This window comes from Toxoplasma gondii, chromosome V (assembly GCF_000006565.2).
Source record: "Toxoplasma gondii ME49 chromosome V, whole genome shotgun sequence".
Lineage (NCBI taxonomy): Eukaryota > Apicomplexa > Conoidasida > Eucoccidiorida > Sarcocystidae > Toxoplasma > Toxoplasma gondii.
The window spans coordinates 1,056,398-1,078,007 of NC_031472.1; the positions used below are offsets into that span (position 1 = coordinate 1,056,398).

At 50.4% G+C, this 21,610-nt stretch overlaps 1 protein-coding gene across 1 annotated transcript; it reads left to right on the forward strand.

The window, feature by feature from the left end:
• Nucleotides 1–1,363: 1,363 nt before the first annotated feature.
• TGME49_213460 (hypothetical protein) lies at nt 1,364–20,484 on the forward strand. Its single transcript, XM_018779606.1, has 19 exons — nt 1,364–2,738; nt 3,506–3,586; nt 4,126–4,188; nt 5,738–5,866; nt 6,854–7,417; nt 7,958–8,038; nt 8,623–8,676; nt 9,265–9,327; nt 9,880–9,963; nt 10,546–10,989; nt 11,499–11,579; nt 12,285–12,344; nt 13,644–13,778; nt 14,515–14,928; nt 15,599–15,679; nt 16,374–16,442; nt 16,838–16,894; nt 17,256–17,318; nt 17,967–20,484. Exons 1-19 carry the CDS (start codon nt 2,084–2,086, stop codon nt 19,424–19,426), a joined length of 4,638 nt encoding a protein of 1,545 aa, XP_018637890.1. The 5' UTR covers nt 1,364–2,083; the 3' UTR covers nt 19,427–20,484.
• Nucleotides 20,485–21,610: the final 1,126 nt, after the last annotated feature.

Consider the following 21,610-nt stretch of genomic DNA (forward strand, 5'->3'; position numbering starts at 1 on the left):
CTGCGGACTTTTGAGACAACTTTCCAACAACACCTTGCTTCCTTGCACTCGTCATCAGGTAAAGTAATTCAGGAAACCACCGCAGATACTGTTGGCACGACATGCATAAAGAACAGTCTGTCCACAATTGGTCGACAAGCGGCCTCGATTCAAAAGTGAACTACAACAATCAACGAACTCAGCGGGCGGAGATAAATTTGGCTCGTGCGGAACGTCTGCATCCGCGTCCTGTCTCCTGTAACTCGTGAGAGCAGCTTATGCTGGTGCATTTTTAGGAATAAAGGGGAGGGGCCGGAACACATGCAAGCATGTCACTGGACATGGCAAACACGCTTTTGCCTCTTCGTTGCTTTGGCCACTGGATGCTGATACAGCATCACAGCCGCCAATCCTCCAGACCCAGAACTGGAACAGTTTCGTTCTTGTACAATCGCACATACTTTTGAACACTCGAAGTAGGTGTCGTGAATCGCGAGCTAACTGTTACGTCGCGGTAAGCATGTATATGCATATATATATATATATATATATATATATATTAGATCTGTCTAATGAATATGGTTTTCGGATAATCGACTCATACCGCGCCTTCCGATGGGTCCATCTAACAAAACACCTGGATCATGCTGTGCACACAAACGAACAACTGCATGTGGCACCACTCCGTAAAGAATTGCCTGTACGTGGCAAAGCGTATGGCTGTCTTCGGTTGCGGGCGCACATTCAACGCTCACTCCCCAGATGGGCTTCAGGTTGGTGGCATGTCGCCACATCTCTGTGGACAACTGATCTGCGTTTCATTTGGTCTTTCACCCGTAGTGAGTGTTCGTTATAGTTATTATCCGAGCGCTGGCCGACTTCGCGTTACTGGTTTCACACTCTCGTATCTGGAACCCCTGTCTTGCTCTTCGCTTGTGTCTTGGTTTCAAAGGTTATGAGGGGGGTAGACGCTGTCCAAATCGGATGCAGTGCGCGAAGTGTCTAAGCTTGTCTATTTCATCGATAGGAATAACGTCGATACCTGAGAAGCGTGCTGGAGCGTACATGTGCTTCGCCTGTAACCGTCATTCCGTCCCCACCACAATTCTCTTTTGGAGTCAGCTCTGCTTTTCGAATGATTTTTTGCCTCGCTCCTCGTTAGATGTCGCTTATTACAACGCTAGGAGTCTCACCTGAACAAAATGTTGCATATACTACAGCCTGAGAAACCATTCTACCCCGGAGCCTTGTCCCCTCGTAGCGTTATTAGCTGCATGGTTGCCTATTGTTCTTGCTTGTTTCCCTTATTTACAGAGAGCGATTTTGCAGCTCAAAGTTCCCTTCTTGTGAACGAATTGATGAACATTCGTTACAGATTCTGGCAAGCGGAGCGAAGGCTCGTGCTAGCGCCCGGGCGCTGCCGGATTGAAACGCTTGTTCGTAATTTGGTGGTTGCTCAATTCTTAGTCGCACGCGCTTTCTATTTGTTGCGTAAGCGCTGCACGGCAGAACTGAGACAAGAAGAATCGCTTGCAACCATCGGTTTTCCTCTCACTCTATACCAAACGTCTTGACCATTATCGAAGCAGCTTGTGAACCACATCTGGAGAACGAAGCACCGAACAAAACACTTATAGGGGCAAGCAAGTCTGGAGGTCGGGGAGCTCATCGTGTGGCATACCACCGTGGTAAACAAGTGCCGGCAACAGGTGCCACAGACCAGGGGAAGGACAGCAGCGACGCTAACCAGAATATTCGCTCTCAAAATACGCAATAAAGACTGGTTGAAAAGAAACAGCCGGAAACGGAGGGACGTCAGATGTGATAAAGCTGGTTCCCTCCGTGCCGAACGTCAATGGTACACATAATGGATCGGTGACGCTGGTTGGAACGGACCGGACTGCTTACGGGCCGTACTGCTCCTCTTGCCAGCCGGTCTTGGGATTCCTGATTTCATAGGCCGATTTTTCCATGCTGGAGGTTTCGAATGTCCGTAGCATATCAGCTCTCTGGAAGCAAAGCAACACAAAAGTGGAACGTACTTGTCTTCTGCCGCCGTCCGCAATGACGCTAGTGCGAGTGCCTGGTTGCTTAGCGTGGAGGCATGGCGCGGTCGTTCAGGTTATGTTTTGCTGCGCCACAGTCACACACGCGGTGCATCCGTTTTCCCCCAAGTTGTAGCTCAGAAGCAGGGGGTGGAGTCGGCGTTGGATTATGTGTTGCGCGGCTGTGTCAAAAAGTCGTTAGGATAGAGCCCGTTGACTGGTCGACTTTTGACGGTGTTGGTCTTGTTCACGGCGACTGGGCATCATCAGCATCATCGGCAGGTGACAGACGCACATTGACAGGAGTACCGGAGGAAGAGGTCATGTACTTCTATACTGTCAAATGTGTGACTCTTCGCATCGGCAGTTTTTCGGCGATGTCCTGCAATACGACGCTCTTGCTGCAGTTCCTAACAGTGTTTTGTCCTGGCTTGAGGGGGTTGCTTGTTCTGTGTTTAGGATATCACAACATGCATCCTGCGATGACACCGAATCCGAGTCAAGCTGCAGTGAAACTATGGAATGTCATGCACGACACCCGGCACCTACTTGCAGAGCCCCTGTACACGTTGGAGACTCGCTTCGCGGCTAGGCACGGAATGCGTATGGTGCTCAATGCTGTTGGCTGCAGTGTTCTTCCCAAGGCCTGTCATACTGCCACCTCGAGACACCCCGCAACTACGAATATCGACACGATTGTAGCGCTCATGGCTGGTAAGCGCGTTGACTCCACCCTGAAGCCGAAGCCACTTGCTTACATGATGCCCAGTTTGGCGAACGCCTGCGACAGTGTTGTCAACCATTGTTAACACAAACTCCTTCAGGGTCGCAGCGCCTATCCGACAGGCGCCCTCTGCTCCAGCGACGCCTTTGTAATGCCTCAGCGTTTAATGCGAAGAGGTAAACATGGATGGTGACGTCCAGTATATTCATATAGACGCCTATTCATGTGGTCCCGCGAGAGTAGAAAAACACCCTTCCGTTCATTTACATGTTCAGGTAAACCGTACTACTCATACAGCATGAACGCAGACCCAGCGTGCAGGATTTGGATCGTCCTCGCACGAGAGTGTGTACAAGCATGCATTTATGTGTTGGCGACATACCCGCGAATATATTGTGTTTGTGTGAAACTAGAGAGTCGGAAGGCAGCTCTTGTGGTGAGGCAGTGCCAACGCAGAGAGGCAAGACTGCATGCGGATCTGCCGAGTGAGTAGCCAGCAGCACATCCCAGAACGCCGTGGAAAAGTGCCCACTTTGTGAGTGAGATGTAAGCGGAGCTTCTGCGCACCATACCGAGTGCCGCCGTGCACGGCGTTTTGCATGATCAAGTTGGTGGTTGGTTCATGCTAACGGCTGGTGAGTTTCGGTTTTCTCCACTTCCATTTTGTGTAGAAAGTCATATTGACTCTAGGAACCGTTGGTCGTTGATCGTGTCTGAGATATTTGCCGGTTTGCCGCTGATTCTTTTGTTTTTTCAGAACTCAAGGCGCCAGTATATACTTATTCCAGTATGGTGTCGATGCAACGATGGTTTGAAGACCACCCCGGCAAACGTGAAGGTACATTAACGGTAGCTGAAGCTCTCTTTCAACACCGCATTCAGCCCATTTGCGGTGTGATGTGAAATGTTCGTATGCTCTCTTCTCTTTTTCTTTCGCACACATACATCATGGCGTTCCGCTTTTTTGTCAGGCCCGCCCGCCCGCCCGACCGGTTGTCGGTTTGCCCTTGATCTTGATACATTTTCGGCTTCGTATCTTGGCCGGGTAGTTGCTCATGCATTTCCTATGTGTCAGATCCCTGCTCAGTGGTGCTTCTCTCTCCATCGCATTTGTATCGCTCTTGCTTCCGACAGCGCTCGTGTTTCCGTAACAATAATAGACTCATCAAGTTGTTTTTGTTGTCACAGTCCGCTTTTCACGTTTCTCGTCTCCATCTTCGCTCCCAGATGTCGAGCATCATCGCTGCGTTTCGGATCAGTTGTTGCTGGTCTCATCTTGCCGCTATCCCTCGACGTGTCGGTTGCCGTGATGTTTGCCACCTGAGAGCTAACAAACGGCGTGCGCAGCTGTGAATATTTGTTCTCGACATCTTTCAGAGCTACTGATCCCCGGCGGACTCTTGGAACACATGCTGTTCGCAGATGCCGATTTGCCGCTACGTAAGTTTCGTCTCCCATGTGCATGCCTGGTTATGCCGTGAGGTTGACACAAGAATGCTACCCCTTATACCTCAAAGAACGCCGACTTGAATATGCCTGGATATTTGCTCGTGTTGTCATTAAACTATGAGCATGAGAGGAGTGTCATATGTACATAACATAGTAACTCCATCAGTACATAGCGTTTCTGAGTTAGTAACAAATGGACACATCCATTGATGCTCGTAAAAATATGTGTACATGTAGGAGACGACGTTGCACTGCTGCCTTATGACTTGCCATTCACTGTCATATCAAGGCCTGGTGGGATATGCCGAGGAATCTTTTTCACCTTCACATCCAGAGGTTGCTGTATTTGAAAAAGCAAATCCCTCTCTATCCAGGATTAATATTCATGTAGCGCGCTACCAGATGCTCTAAGAAGAGCAACAGCAGCAGGTATGTATTTATTTCAGCACGGTTACACGGAACTACCATGTTACACAACGCGTGTCACTGTCTGGAGCAAGCAAGGTCCGTCGAACGGATCAAGTTTGACGCTAGCGGGTAATCGCACGACGTCTACGTATTCCAAAGACAGAGGCCTTGCACGAGTAGTGCTATCCCGTACCCTCAGTTTTTTTCGAGATGTCGTTTCGCTATTCCCATCACATGCTATTTGGCGCGGGCTACGTAGCGTGTAGCCAGTCTCAAGAGGGAGGCTTAATCCAAGCACGTTCAGAGCCCACGGGTGGCATCGCCAGTTACTTCACAGTCAACTGCTGAAACTCAATATCTTCCAGTATCGTCGCAACTCTGTTCAACGGCTCATGCTGTCCCCTCCCGCGCGCAGTAGATTACATTCTTGTCTCCGGGGATCAGCGTTGCGCGGTCAGCCCATCACATCCATGAAAGCTTGATTAACGTGCAGCTGAATTGCATGACTGCCCGTCGTACGTTCGTCTGAACATCCCATATTGAGATATGCCTATATATCTATATAGGCACAACAGTGATTCAGCGTCCGATGGCCGTGTCACTATCCTCAGGGGCATATGCGGTAATAATGGCCAGGGTGCGCATCCGTCTAGACTACGCATGACGCACCACTGTTGCCAAGAAGCCGTATGCGGTGTACACCTAGATTGTGTTCGTTCTCTTGTCTCGAGTCGCGTGTCGTTTGTTGTGTATCTGGCTTGTGAAAGAGGAACAACCATCCAAATCCGAAACGATAAAATCGGCTAGAAGATATATATGCATTCCTGCTTGTTGTCATTAGGTCCTTGTATCTCTACATTGCGTATCTAAAACTGATGTGGCTTCACCTCACTGAAGATATGATAATGAGTTGCTGTCTTTAGCGTTCCACGTGCGTTCCATCACTCCCTTTCGTATGGTTCATCTACCGAGAGCTGCATGGAGGGGGTCGCGCGAATGGGGAAGCGAGAGTTGGACACGCGAGCGGCGGTAAAAGGATGGTCAGGCTTCTACGACATGGAAGCGTCGCTTCAGCGGTCTAGTATGACTTGATGCGTTATGTCGTTTTCTTTGCTGTCATTGCGTTCTCCAGCTCCAATACCAACCACTCGCGGTGGGGATATTAAGCGGAAACGAACGAGGTTTGAGACCCCTGTCGTCGACTTCACCTCCATGAACGATGTTGTTCGTCCGTTTCTGCCTGTCGTACACGCCCCCTCAGGTTAGTCTGTGAAGCCCCTGAGGAGAGAACCCACGGACGCGAAAAGCGAAAGATGCCTTATAGCTTGGGGCTACGGACATCGGACGCTTGACGCCGGACACACTAGACGTTCTCTATATGGACGTACATATGAGGATGACGGGGGCGAGTTCATGTAGCTGTGGACTGGTTATTCCGAGACTGAAGAGGCACAGCTGTCGCATTGCCATGAGTTTGATCCAGAATTCTTAGCAACGTGTAGAACAGAACTCACAAACAAATGGTATGATGGAGGGCACCAATCAACATTCCTATCATATAGAGGCGTGGACGTACATGGACAGACTATCACTCAGAGTCGATCATAATGCCAGCAGCCGCAAGATTCTGAGTCCAGACCCTACTCATCATGATTATACCTTCCTGGCGTATGCTCTTGTCGATTCGTACAACCTCTAGTCCTGAAGTCTCATGACTTGCATCTTCCTTTTTACTGACGCGCATTCAATTTAGTACCCCGCCGCGACCCCTGCGTCGCAGTGGGAAAGGCAGCTGGTTGTATGAGTCTATCTGACAAGGCGACTGTGTAACCCATGCTGGTGACAAAACGTCCTTCAGGGAGATGAGAACTCGCGTTTCGTTGCGTGAGCGTAATTTGCATTGACGCAGTCACACCGCTTGCATTCGAAATAGCTTTCTCGCTGCTGGTCAGGTGTTGTGTGGTTCCCCATTTAGATGCATAATGATCATTTGGTGCACCGTTGTGTAGCACATCCAGCCACTATGCTTATTCAGTCACCTCTCACATTTTTCTGTGTATCGTGGAGCAGTTCCTCCTATCTCCAACAGTAGGGCGACTCGTCCTCCCAAACTCTCCAAGACCGTAATATCAGGCAGTGTCCTGCGTCACATTTCTTTTCGTGCCTCTCGGGACAGTCAGGCATGCAGGAGACTCCCCCTCCCGACTTCACTGCCGCCTCGAGTGTATTTGTTGTTATGTGTTAACAGAGAACACCATCCGGTTGTACAGGAGGTCCCGTGCTGGTGCCGCGCTCCTTCTAAAACAGGAAATTCATGACAACTTCACCAGTTGCAAGAGGGGCATGAACTTTTCCAAATGGGTCCAGCAGCTCCTGCAATCGTTAGTGACAGCAGATTTCTCTCTTGCGGCGCACATGGTCCTCGACTCGGTGATCCAGGCAACGGAGCCAGCTGAATCCGACGATGGAGAGCAACAAGGCGAGGCGGAGCCGTCTGCCTCACAAAGTGGCCACAGCGGAGAAACGGTAGCCAGTGACGATGAGGCGACGCCCGGCAATAGCCAAGAGGATCTAGACGGGCCCAGGGCGTCCGGTGAAGGTCGAAGAAAGAGAGAACGCTTTCTCCTAGAAGATCTGGAGCCACTTTGCGCGTTCGTGTGGCAACGCTTAGGAGTGTACGGTGATGCCTCGGCGGAGTTCCGCACCGCGTTTTTGGAGGCAGCTGTGTCCGTAATACAGGACACTCTCAGAAGCGCTAAGCGGAGCGTTCACCAACAGAGAGCGGACCTCGGATTGAGGGATTTAGAGGACTGTGAGAGCCAGTACATGAACAGCACCATCATATTGGATCCAGAGAACCGGGCATTAGTTGAGAGTGGGAGTCCTACATGTTATCAAACGCCAGTGATCTCCTGAAATAGCACTATGGCTAACACTTTATTGGTGACTTGTCTGCACATGTTAATCACGCAAGGTGAGGCCGTAGCGTGGTGAACACGTAGTTCCATGCGTTGCGCGGTTTGACGACTACCCTCGGTCTTAGGCTGACACGCCAAGGGCACCAAGACGCAAGCACTGATCGGATAAAGCGGCGCTGACCGCGCTGATCTTCCCGTACTCCCGATGCCTCTCCCATCCGTGCATAATACCGACCCACTGGATTTCCCGAGAACCGCTCTCCGCTTATGAATTGTGGGACTTCAACTGGGAGACTTTATACGATACGATTTGCCCTGCCACAAGCCGTTCCTCAACGCCGTGGCACAGTCGGACACAAACTTACTTTTCCACATTCACTTCCCATGCGGTTCCTACCGTTCCTTTCCTATTGCCTGTTTGCGTTGCCTGTCAGTATTTCACCACGCGCTTGGTAATGTCGACCTCCTTAGTGTCCTCGAGCAGGTGTTGCAACGACGACCGGAATTACTGGAAAGTAAGAATAGACACTCCACGCACAAGATGGTTTCTGTTTGCCGTGCACCATCGCAGAAGATAGGTGGTCAGCATTCTCTGTGATCTCGAACATTCGACCTCGTCATCAACGTCCGTGATACGCTGCCACCTTTTTCGCCTCACTGTTGTGGTTGCCGTGACTATGCTGCTTCTGCGTACTTTGACGTTTCATCACATGAGCCTCTTTGCCATGTCAAGCCGCTGGCTGCTTTGCTGCAGCGCCCAAATATGCCGGGGGTGACCGCTGCCTACCGTACATATGACTCTCACGTACGACGCAGCTCGTTGACCAGTACGACCTCTCTACAGCCTTGTATGGGTTTAGCGTATGTGCAATTTGTGTCACTTTTGTCATCGTACTTTTGCAACCAAGCGTGTGCTCGGTGAAACCTGGGATACCAAGTGAGCTTAATACAATGGAGTTTGGAGAAAGTCGCAGCTAATCCTTCTCAGATGCAAATGCTCTAGACTCAAGAAATGCACACTTCTGTGCCCGAAGAGAGAACACATTGCTTCGATGAAGGCACGGCGTTCACCGTTTCCTGTGGTTCGCCGTTTCTTCAGATTTCGATGTGGATTCCGATTTGCTTGCTGCCATCGCTAGCAGATCAACTGAAGGTAGGCTCACTGCATAGATGTTCGTCCTCATTGTTTTTTATTCTCGCTTATCAGCGGGTAGCCATAGCAGTCCCCCCATGAGGGACAGATGAAATGTGCATCGTCGCATAAGCAAGTTCATACATGTCTGGGCACCCATATGGGGGGGTTATCAACGGGTGTACTGACGTCTTTGTGCCAACCTCCGCGCAACACTAACAAATAGATCTCCATCGAACGGCATTGTAGCGGAGACTGCACACAGTGTCTATATCCAAAGCCGTCAAGGCTGGTATATACACCGTTCCTTGCGCGAGCGTTGTAGTTGCAATAGGATACGTTAACTCCCGCATTTTCCTCATGTTCCGCGATCCACACACCTTCGCCGTCTCGGCTCATAACTTATCCCTGGTGGCCGATCCCCGTCGTCGTTGTTGAACGATGTTGTTCACTTGAACTTTGTCGATGGCTTGTAGGGAAAGGCTTTGGCCGCACAGCCCATTTTAATTGATATTGATTCCACATCGTCGGATGCCGGCGAATATATGTTGCATGTTCGTAGCGGACTGGATATCATGGTCAATACACGGAGTGTCGCTTTGTGCGTAGACGCAGACACACAGGTTATCTCTCAACGTCGCGAGGACAGGAGCGACCCCAGCGGAGGAGGAGGTAAGGAACGTTTTATGTGTTTCCTGCGTCTGCGGCCAACCTCACTTCTAATGGAGTCCACGCCGTTCCCGAGTCACGCGCGATTTTCGAAGGTTTCTCAGCCAGTTGCATCCGCGCACTGCCGGACTTCATTCGAGTATCAACTCGGGAGCTCCCTCAGTGATACTGAAAAATTTGGACGGTGCATAGGCCGTGAAAGAGTTCACTACCACTGCCCGACCCCATCCCAGCTTCCTCATTTATGTGTGTGTAGTAGCGAGAGCTCCTTTGTGGACGTTGTCAACCTGCCGCAAGCAGAGATACACTCAGTTGACTAGGGTCATGCTGACCGGTTGTAGTGCATTAGTTATGTGCCAATCCCCCATAGACCTGCTCACGTTTTGTGTGTGTGGTAGTCATTCCAGACCTCCATAAAGACAAATTCAGATATACCCTCATGAGATCTTGAGTTCCTTATTTGTTTTGCTCGTGCACTGTTCATGCTTTTGGGATCTGTGAACGTTTGAACCTTAATCCCAACGATTTTCTCCTTGCTGCGTTCCTTTTTTCCAGTGGATCAGGAGCCGACGGATGGAGCGCCTACTCCTCGTCTGCAGCCCCTCATCCAAATGCTATTCGATGCAGCAGGTGGTTCCGGTGAGACGCTGAGACAGAAATCCTCGTATCCCGTCTCCACACATAAATTCGTACACATTTTGGTTTCATTGTTTCCTAGCTCTGTAGACGTGAAGGGAACCGAAGTGGTGGGGCTGTGCTTCCATTTGATCACACGGAGTCCTGTGGAAGGATGCAGAAATCGAGTTTCGCCGCCTGCTCGGAGCTTCATTATGTGTGTGAGGCGCGTGCAGATTCGGGACAGATTTGTTTGAATGTACCTGTTAGGCGCCACTGTAGCGAAGGGCATTCTGTATGGTTATGCCTCAATCGAGTATGTGAACGTTTTTAACTTTGTTCTGCCGCTGTCCATTTGTGCTTGCCGATAGAGTACAATTGGAAAATATCCACCCGATTGCCTCTGTTACTGGCTTGGGCTGCCCATGTCACATTCCACTGCGTTACGCGCTGTCTCTCTCCGACGCAGACAGCTACAGCATGTCCGGGTCAAGTTACCGAGTGGCACTTGGTTTCATTTTTATTGTGGCTAAGTCTTATACACCAGTGCCGATTCACCGTTCTCATTTTGTATTTTTGAAATGTCGGTGCCTCTTGCTTGTTTAGCGATTTTTGTAGGCGACAATGCAGTCACTTTCCTTCACGAGTTGTCAACGTCAGTTTTACCCACGCTGCTAAAGACTGCAAGATTTTCGTGGGCGTCTCTTTCCAGCACCATGTTGACGATGGAAAGGTTAGAAGCAGCGCTTCGTTCTGTTGCTGTTCTTCGATTGATGTCGATATACGTCACCGTCTTAGGAGAAAAGGGCGTGCTGGAGTTAGTTCCTGACGCATTAAAGTGCACATGTATCAGGAATCAGAAGCGCGCAGAACTCACAATCACCAAGCTGCTAATTGTTATCTCAAACGCGCCTCCTGCGGTGCTGGGAATGAGACAAATGATGGACGATCTGATCGCAGCTGCAGCCGAGTCACGCAGACTTCCACACCTGGAAGAGTTTGCTGCAGGCGAGGACAGCGGTGTGGCATTATCAAACATGGTTTTACAGGGTAAGACAAAAGACGAACGTCGTCCCATCACTCGAATTCCCGGCGATTCGGGGGAATCCAAGAAAATGCATAGTCATACAGTGATATGTGTTTGTTTGCGTACTTATTCACGAACATGTGCTGCACGGACGCGTGGGAGTTCTTTCCACGTGTATCTATGTGTTCTGTGCGTAAGCACTGACATTCGAATGTGCAGGTGAACTGCCTCGTGTCAAGATGTTCTTCAGATACTTTCTATGAACCTGACTCGGTGACGTCTTGCTTTTCGTATCCGTCTGAATGACATTTTCAAAACGTTTCGCGCATGTTCCGTGGCGCAGGTAAACGTGCGTATCATTCATGCGTCCAGCAAAGAGAGCAAAACATCGTCATGTGTGCAGCAGCGTCACATCCCCAGGCGGTCCCTCGTGCATATAAGCGAATATGACTTCCGGCATGTCCCCTGTCTTGTTGTGTCTGCATGGATCCGTTAACTAACTCGACCGCTGTTCTCCACTGGATTTTGGTAGATTTCCAAACACTTGCACAAACGGCGATCAACTGCAGAACCGTGGACAGGTGGATCGAAGCTCATCCTCACACGCAATCACGTGAGTCGATAATTCCATTTAATCGTGTTCACACCTACCACGGTAGACGAACATCCAGGACGGCGACGCCAGTATTGGAAAACATGTTCCAAGACTTCTCTGTTACGTTCTGCCGCTCAGCGCCTCTTCGGGAGCGAGGAAAACACAGTGATGCGGGCCGTTGTCCCCATTCATCGGTTGCGAATATCGATTGCTGCCGTTGTCGTCCTTGACCACACATGCCTATTTAAGACCGTGTTCCCTACCATCCTCTTGTGCAGTCAGTTCTCTTTGCCGGGTCCCTGTCCTCAGCGAACGTCTCCCTTGCATCTGCGTCACCGCGGTTGCGACATTTGCGTTAAGGTGCATTCGAACACCCAGTTCACCCACATGCTGGCCTGTTATTGATTTTAAACCACACCAGTATACTGCTTCACCGCTTTCCTTCTTTAGTGGTAGACAACCCCACTCTGTATCCACGTTGACAACGGCTGCTCCTTCACGAGCCCACCGCGCTGACGTACCAACTCTCTGCAGATTCAGTCATTTTACCAGAGAAACCAGTGCTCTGATACCCAATTTGGCTTCATGGGGTCGCCGACAGCACCTCTGCCAGTCTTGTTCGTCTGTACTTTACGCCCGTTGCGTGTCCGGTTGTGTAGAACATTACCATCTGATCTGTGAGTGTTAGTGTTCCTTCGTTCTGCTTGTCGGTGTCTTCTTCAGAGTTGCCGCGTTCGGGAGTCCTGTTTTTTTACCTGCCACGACTCTTGCCACAACACGAAGGTAGGACATTTCTCTCATGTTTCTTGCCACGCAGCAGCAACACTCAGGATTTCTGCCCACATGTTGTTAATGATATGAAAGGGAGACGCGCCATGTATCCTGAGCATTGCGGCGCAACGACCCCGCGCACCGGTTTGCGTACAAATAATGTGTTGGCTATTTTGGCTCTCCTGGCTGCTCCGCGGTGTGGTGTCATCCCCGTCGTTCCCTTAAGTGCAGATACTACTTGCGTTTCGGTGATGCTTCCACCTGTTATCTGCAACGTGACAGCTACGTGTTATGCGGTCATCCAGTGCATGTGGAGCCGTCAGATGTCCTCTGCTCTCCTGGGTTCTGTCAATCTACGTGAAATATCTTCGTCGGTCACAGTCGTCATTGCCTTAGTCGACTGGATGCCTCGTCTTCGGGTGCAGACTCTTTCAGCCAAAAGACAAGCCTACAGGGGGCTTGCCGTGTACTGGACGAGATTTGGACACACACCAAGTATCGCGACTATAGTTCCGTGGTATTGAGACACTCTGGCGAACAGACAATTGCCAACTATTCCCAAAAACCAGGCGCCGCTTTTTTGTGGAACGTTGCTTATCATGGCGTGGAGGTACGGTGCGCAGTATGCTACGAGCAAAGCGCAGAGGTCCTCAGGGTTGCACTTATGTCAATCAGTGTTTCAGTGTTGGTACGCTTCGTCTTCGCATGCAGCTTTCATCTTGTGCCTAGCTCGTAGACACTTGGACAGTCGCCTTCCAAACGTTAACGGAGGTTCTTCAAAATCCTATCCACAACAATTTCCGAAGCTGATTCACAAATCATTTTCTGTTGAAAATTCGTCTTTTGGTGTCCTATGGGTATGCCTTTGGGGATGCATGCACCTCCGTGTTGACTCACTCACAACGGGTCACGACTGATGAAGAACATGAACACAATTTCGAATATATGCCAATGCACATGGTCATGTCTCATGTTGTGCATGTTGCGATACAGATAACCGTCTTTATGGGCTGCAGGAATCCCGTTTTACTCGCTAGTGCATGTTTGTGTACGTCAGAGTGTTTATCGGCCCTTCTGTGATCACACAAGTGACTCCGAGTGACAGAATGCACGTGGGCGCGATATTGACTACTCATTGTGACCCATTTGTTAATGCATGAGAGTCCACGGAAGGTCCGACGCGGCCACACGGCTGCTGATATGATGTGTACTTGTCATCGCGTCTCGATGGTGTGGGGCTCGCATCAACGCAGGCAGATTAGACGTATGGTTGCCATTACGTGTCTCGGTATGTCACGTGTGATCCCTCAGGGGATGATCCTGTCGTTCCTGGGTCCGACGACGCAATGTCTCCAGAGCGGCTAGCAGTGCTGTTCGGCCTTGGCGATTATACGCGACTGTCTTCGGCTATCGCACCTTACTGCAAGGAAAGCGATTTCCCACCAGGTAAGTGCAGCTCCGTACACATACCGATGAATCTTTCCGTGTCTTGTTACAACCACTCTCATTGTTACGCAGTCCGACGTGTCGCCATTGTTTGCCAGTGTACGTGCGGGTATTGTGAATAGAAGGAAAGATGGCAAGCTCCCGCAACTCTTTCACGGCGCGTCCCCTAAATCGCCTTGGCCTTCATGATGGATTCTCCAGCCGTTTGAGCCACAGCATGCTGAATGCAAGCGCATAGCACTGAGGCGCGACACATATCTGATCTAGAATTGGTCTCGTTTGTAGAAGTGCATGTGTGGCAATAATTACTTTTTCCCCTGAAGTGCGTATTAGTCCCGTGGAATTACTCCTCACTATGCTCTGGTGTGAGGAGGGCTCCCCTCACTCTTCATTAGCGCAACACGAAGACGATTCTAAATGCTTGCTCTTTCGTGCATGAAGGCCCGAGTCGTGCAATTTCTGTTGTCTCTTATAGAGCCTACTTGAGGACAGATGCGTCAGGCTCCTCTCTCTCTCTCTCAATATATATATATATATATATATGCTGATGTTTACGAAAGTGGAGAGAGGCTGTGTTGAAAAACAAACCCTGTCCTTAAAGCAGTTCGCGTATACTGCCTGATGCACTATGTAGAGTAATCGGTGGACGTGCGAGAATGACAGCAAATGTTTGAACTCGTTCACAGGCACATGCGGATTTCTCGCCGATACCGCTTATTTTGGTTCTTATTTACAGATGATGCAGAAGCGCGTCAAGAGTGGGAAGAAGCACTGGCCTCACACCTTCGCCTGGCGAGCCACCGGGCCCAGTCCGATTTCACGCGGTTTCTGCTCAACCCTCACGAGAATATAACGACGTTGTTGCAGTGCCTTATGGGCCTCGAAGCAGAACTTGCTCGTGCACAATACCTCACAGACCAATCTCCCGGACTCTTGGAAAGTTCCAGGCTGTTAGGCAGCTCTTTTAGGTCAGCTTCAAGGATGTCAGCTACGATTTGGGAAGACATCGGCTTTTTTGGGCCTTTGGCCGAGAGTGCAAGAGAGGCGGTAGTCAGCTTTTTTCTTCAACCAAACGACGCTGCGGTTCAAGAGGCACTTGGTGCGAATGCAGAAGGCACGTTTCAAGAGCGGCTGCTGCTACAGAAACGCAGTAAGTGAAGCGTGCGTGTTGAACTTGGAGAAACGTTGGCAAGTTTGCCAGAGCACGAGCTGCAGACGGTGCGGAGGAATAAGCCTGAGAAGAGGCTGGACATCCGCAGAGATGTTTTGGCGACTACAAGCCGCAGATCGGCTATTGGGAACTCCACACATGACGAAAGGTTCCAGCACGTTTATGTGCATCCGCAATAAGGATCTGTCATGTCCGCCCCCCGTTTCGGAGGAATGCACAGGATTTGTCACTGAAACTACGATTGTGCGAAGGATGGAGCACGTCCAAGCGTGGACGTTGAGAGCCGAATACCAATCCGCATACGTACAGCCAACTACGCTTTCCCGTTGGCCAACGTTTGTTAAGATTTGTTTTATCATATGAAGAACATAAATGCCTCCTAGACATGTCTATCTGGATGTACGGGTCATATGGGTCAGCTATGCAAGCTCATATAGCTATTTAGATTCCGCTGTCTTCCACCGCAGTGAGGTGAACAATTGAAACTCTGACTGCTAGTTCCTCTAATCGCCATGGCCTCTCGTTTCCGTCTTTGTTCATGGTGGCTGAACCACATGTCCGATCCTGTGATCTTTCGTTCACTGGTTTGTCGTGACCGTGTCATGTGTCATTACTGGATACGCTGTACATTTCTCCTGCTTACTTGCAGCTCTGGGTGGACGATCTCGGAGGTTACCTATTCTTGCGCATATGAATGCCTGGCTTCAGCGTAATCCCGAGATCCTTGAGAGTAAGTTATTTTACTACCTCCTCACCTCGTTGACTACCAAAAGCGTCTCACCCCCAGTGGGCTCATCTTCGCCCACGTCCAGAACAGCCAGTACAGACAACGCCCGCGCAACACAAGTTAGGAGAAATCATATGCCAAAATGGGTGAGACCACAGCGCAAGCAATCCTAAAAATTTTATTGTCATGTGACAGTTGCTTAGATAGTATAAAACCTGCGTCGGCACATAGGTAGCATAAGAATGGAACGAGACGCCAGCATCACGAAAACTTCAGGCCACTGAACAGCATGTGCGTTGTGGGGAGGCGACAAACAAGAACGGTGTAACGACGTCTTCTATTGATGCTCCTGGAACGTATGTCACGAAACCATTCGAACTTGCATAATGGATGAAGCACTTAGTAACAGTCGTGAACACAATTTGGTGAACGCACATGCGTTTGCACGTGCTACCCCTTGAAAAGTAGTCGAAGCTCTATACAACGCTGAGTAGGTGACACAAGGGCTGGAGAGAATGGGACTCTGGAACCGGCGCTAAGGCCAGGGGAACCTGCTATGTTGACTGACTCCTCCGGTTTCACATTCCACAACACCACCGTCCCAGGTGCTCGGGTCCTGTCAGGCAGAGTGATGTGTGATCCGCAGTTCTGTCGTTTTGCTGGTGCCCCTGATTTTCTCTCGTATGTTCTTCGCCAGGCCCTTACCTGGCTGCGGACTCGGTTCTCATGACGGCGATTCTAGACGCCTCGCCGGAACGACGACAAGGTAAGAGGTGCTTCTGCTGGCAGTCGACACCTCGTGGAGTGAACCGTTTTAGATCGCTGATTCCTTCGTCTCAGTCGACGGGAAAGGAAATGGTGCCAGAGGGAAGATGGGGAGCGGGATTCGGCAGGGGTACGTACACGGGCACCAGGCCATAAAAAGGAAAACTCAACGGCCATGTGTAGCGATCACTGGAACCTACCCCTAGATTATGTATCCACCGCTGTACTGACGTGCTGCACCACTGATGGCCAACTGTCCTTGTGCGTAGCTGTGCTTTACTATAACTATCATGTAGGATATCGCGTTCACATCATCGCCTATTCGTACGCGCAGGGGTTCGCTGTTTGGCGAGGTCGTTGGTTGGCCACAAGTGTTTGCTCACGGTGTGTTTGCAGAATATCAGCTGGGCGCTAGGGGACGGCGGTTCGACGGAAACGATCCAGGTTCTCAAGGTTCGACTGGCGAGATTCTCGCATGTTTGAAGGCATGCGTTGCGGTTCTGAGTCGTTAACGATTTCTATCGCATGCTGCGAGCTGCCGTTTACGGGACTTGGCGTTTTCGACCTCCAAGCTTTGAATCAGTAGTCCAGCTCGTAGTCTATACTCCCCAGAAGGAGCTTATAGATAATCCTGTATCAGAGATTATTACTCTTAGTCCGATGGTAGTGATCATACTAGCATCTGAGTAGTGGTTTGCTTTCGCGGTCAATAAGAGTGGTAACAGTAATGCATAGATTGCGTATAGCTGGTTCATGGCGTTTCCCAAGCCTGGCAGCGATAGCAACTTTTGGCTTCCCTGTGATTACGTGTCAGGCCCGATAGTACACGGCGTTAAGGCACGCCGACACACACAGAAACGGAAGTGGCACAGACACAGTAGGTCCCTCGTTTATCTCTATGCTATGGACGCCTTTCATTCCGAAATAGTATATCATATCTTTAGGTGACTTGCCTGCCTTACAGAACGTGCCTGTGTTGGCAGCCTCTCGCGGGCGATGCGGATCCTGATCGCTGGGGGGAGAATGCATTTCGTGGTGAACACCAAGCACAAACTGACGGAACTGAAATTACGTCTACCGGCTTGAGTTTCCGGGTCTCTTCGCAAGTTGAATGTGTTGCGTTCCTCGCTCTCACAGCTTTTCTCGGTTGTTGCGTGTTCCGTCGTGGAATGTCGCTAAAGAGCCCCGAGGTCCCTGCGTGGCAAACGCCTGCACGCAGAAGAGTAATATAGCGTTAATGACCAGCGACTTGCTACGCAGTCTGGTATTCTGTACATATCCTCAAATCGCTGCGTGTTGCAACCGCTCGCGTTGCTGGTATCACCTTCTATTCCAAGGAGACTTTCTGCGTGTTGATGTTATAAATTTCCTTCTCCACCTCGAGAGATGTACCGTATATACGACAGCACCGAGGACGGCAGTCAGCTGGTCACTCCTACATCGGACGAAAATTCTTAAGAGGGGGATCTTCAAGCTGTGCAAACTTCCGTCTCCTCCCCCGTTTGTTGTCTCTGTATCAATTCAGGTGGAAAGACCGGTTCTGATTCGCCGACAGCGGGCGCAGATGGGACAACGAAACGTTCAAAAGCGGCAGCTCAGCCAACAGATGCCCCACAGACCCAACCCAGCACTGACGCGTCCGGTCTCGGTGTCGAGTCCATCGGAGCCGCGCTTCAGGCCGCGGAAGGATGGGCTGACGACCGCGCTACACTCACATCCCCAGATCTGGCACAACCCCCGGTGGAGGTGCCGGAGTCTGAGCAGACAGAGGACGAGCCAGGGACATCAGAACTGATCGACCCAGTGGATGGTGAAATGTTAAGCGACCTTTCTGAAGCAGAAAGGCCGATTCATCAGGATGCAGAGTCGGCCATTATAGCGGCCGCTCGAGCGTTGGTGAGTTTGCATTCATTGGGGGACGGCCTGGTCGGCATCGAGGAAGTAGATGGGGTGAGTCTCCCACAAGCTGATCAAGTCGAGCATCATACCGCAAGAGAGCAGCGCACCGAGAAACTGGAGTTACCGGAATTTGCAAGTGGCGACGGGTACGTCGGGCTCATTCCTGAGGAGCAGGCGTTCGTCTCAGCTGGCGACGGAAGGTCCGACTTCTCGACCACGGCAGATAGCGTGGTCCAGCATGACCCAAGTACGTCAGGATTCGGTGAAGGTCCGGGAGATTCTGCCACGGATGAGGGTGATGTTCCAAATGCGGACGTACCTCTAGACATGTCGGCCAAATCAGGAATCATGGGCTCCTTTCCCGGCACATCAGGAGCACCGAGCGATCACCTATACTTGGGAGACGACTATGACGGAGACGATTATATGTCAGAAGAGGATGGTCCCTTAGACCTCTCCGTCAAACCAGCTGATGCGTTCTCATCAGGAGCGCCTATCGATGGTGGCGCACTTGGAAGCGATTCAGAAGATGATGGTGATCTGTCACCTGAGGATGTACCTCTAGACCTGTCGGCCAAATCAGGAATCATGGACTCCTTTCCCGGCACATCAGGAGCACCGACCGGTCCCCCATACTTGGGAGAGGACTACGAAGACGACGACTATATGTCAGAAGAGGATGGTCCCTTAGACCTCTCCGTCAAACCAGCTGATGCGTTCTCATCAGGAGCGCCTATCGATGGTGGTGCAGTTGGAAGCGATTCAGAAGATGGTGGTGATCTGTCACCTGAGGATGTACCTCTAGACCTGTCGGCCAAAACAGGAATCATGGGCTCCTTTCCCGGCACATCAGGAGCACCGACCGGTCCCCCATACTTGGGAGAGGACTACGAAGACGACGACTATATGTCAGAAGAGGATGGTCCCTTAGACCTCTCCGTCAAACCAGCTGATGCGTTCTCATCAGGAGCGCCTATCGATGGTGGCGCAGTTGGAAGCAAGTCAGAAGAAGGGGAGGGTCCTCCAGATGAGGACGAACCCCTAGACCTGTCGCCTAAAACAGGAGGCAAACCAAGTGGAACTTAGAGTCAAGGTTCGGTGGACGTTGGCCGATAAGCTAGTCGCCAGGTGTTATGCAACACCACGCTGTCAGCCTATCGCCGTATGCTGTGGTGTTGAATGTGATGCGAAAGGGATACTACAGTGTGACGTTCATCACCGCGATTCAATGCTCTTTCGTCCGCTCGAAGCATGTATCGTGTTCGCGGTAAAACATCATCATCTGGGAACAGACGATACGTCAGCGTCAGTCCGCAGGAACAGAAAAGATTAGCTGCTTTCCGGCATGTTGCGTGCCATTTCACTGGCGCAGCTGCATAACATGTGTGGATGCTCCAAGCTGCCACGTTCGACGTCAACTTGCCCGATAACAAACTGTAAGCTCTATAGCTGACTTGAGAGCCATTAGGGTGCGCTGTGGATGCGGTTGGCATGGACTAGCCACCACTACCATTTGTCAACGTGATTGCTCCCCAGACAAAGCACACTCTCGACTTATCTCTTACACTGGCACAACACGATTGGGACAGGAGTTCATTTTCTTTTTCAGTTGTGCAGTTGAGAAAGTCGTAAATTGTTGTGTTTTGCTTATGACCGACCTGAATAAAGTGTCTTCTCATCTCGCATTCAGGCGTTGATGCAATATTTGTGCAATAGGCTTGCCATTGTCGCTAAAAGGAGAAACAGTTCTCTTGTGTGTAAGGCATCGACGGAATGACGGAACCGAAGGTGTACGACGTATCGTGAAGAGGGCTCTTCTTGCTTGACGGCAACCATTTGGTTTGGTGGCTTTCGAGCTATGAACGACGCTCTGAACCATCGGTTGCCACGTTATACTGTGAGAGGTAAATGTTTCTGGATTAAGGACTGTGCATGTGCATGTGGTGGCAGTCGTATTTGGAAGACGAATATGTCCACTACTAGGATTTCGCAGGTTGATCAGTACTGAACCGCCCCTGTCACGCTGAGTCCGTGTCTTGCCCTTCGTTTAGGCGTGTATTAATGTGTGATCGCATATATCACAGTGTGGAGATAGAGAGTGATCAAACAGACTGTCACGAGACACCTTTTGAAACCAAGTCGACCGTTTCACCCACAAGAAAAGTATACTTCCAGAAAGCCAAACTCCGGACCACTCAGGTTTCAGCGCGTCGCATTTTTTCGTATAGTGTGTTTGACGTAGATTTTGAAACGTGCGTTTCTTCATTCGTACGGTATTGAGAGATAATATTCGCACCTTGACTGACTTCACCGTCATAACTCTATGATGAGCGCAGTGTCGCTTGATCAGTCAGGCACGTTGACCTGCTCCTCGACGGTAGTTTGTAGTATTTCGTTCGGACTGTTCACATGTTGCCTCGTGCACACTGTCGGTGCTCATATACTAAAGCACTATCATATTTTCAAGGCACCTGCTGTCAGATGAGACACCAATTTTGATTCCTTTCTTTCCGACTCAAATTCTGTTCCTCGGAGTTGTCAAGCTCTCGAAAAATCCGAGGTCAATCTTATATCGCCTCTGGGCGTCCTATGAAGGCACCACACAGATTTGTGTACGGTTGTGACATCGGATAATGCCCCACGACTCTGCGAAAGCATTCGATGCAACCGGCTCGACCTGAAATATTTCAGGCCAACAACCAAGTAAGGCGCGACACAGATTCGTGTACGGTTGTGACATCGGATAATGCCCCACGACTCTGAGAAAGCATTCGAGGCAACCAGTTCGACCTGAAATATTTTCGGACAACCACCAATCGTGCTTCGTCGTGAAGAACCTGCGTGTCGATCCCGCTCGAAAGATACTCAATCAGGTACCCGCTGAGCAGCGGCACAGGAAGAATCCCACGATCACCGTTTTCCGCAGCAAACCGTAGCACAACGGGAGGGCGCCTCAGGTCGAGAGACAACAAACGTATAAGGTATAACGACTTGAGATTCAAAGAAGTTACCACGTCCCCCGTACAAAGGCGACATAAGGAACATGTGGATCATAGCTAGACCATCTAGAATCTTGACAGGCATTGCTAGAGATATATTAACGCCACAAAGCTATCACGATTTTTGATTGGTTGATACAGCATATCAAACGAGAAATTCCGTACACGTGCTTCAGTTCTTCACTGATCCAACGTCGTCGGCCAATTAACTTCCCGCAGAGACACTTTCTGTTCTTGGCTTCGCTAACACTGAACAGCAGAGCAAGCATTT

Coding starts and splice junctions, on each gene's coding strand:
- TGME49_213460 (XM_018779606.1), top strand. CDS start 2,084: ATGGCGCGGTCGTTCAGGTTATGTTTTGCTGCGCCACAGTCACACACG. Junction 7,418..7,957: donor ATTGAGGGATTTAGAGGACT/GTGAGAGCCAGT, acceptor GTTGCCTGTCAG/TATTTCACCACGCGCTTGGT. Junction 9,328..9,879: donor CGACCCCAGCGGAGGAGGAG/GTAAGGAACGTT, acceptor CCTTTTTTCCAG/TGGATCAGGAGCCGACGGAT.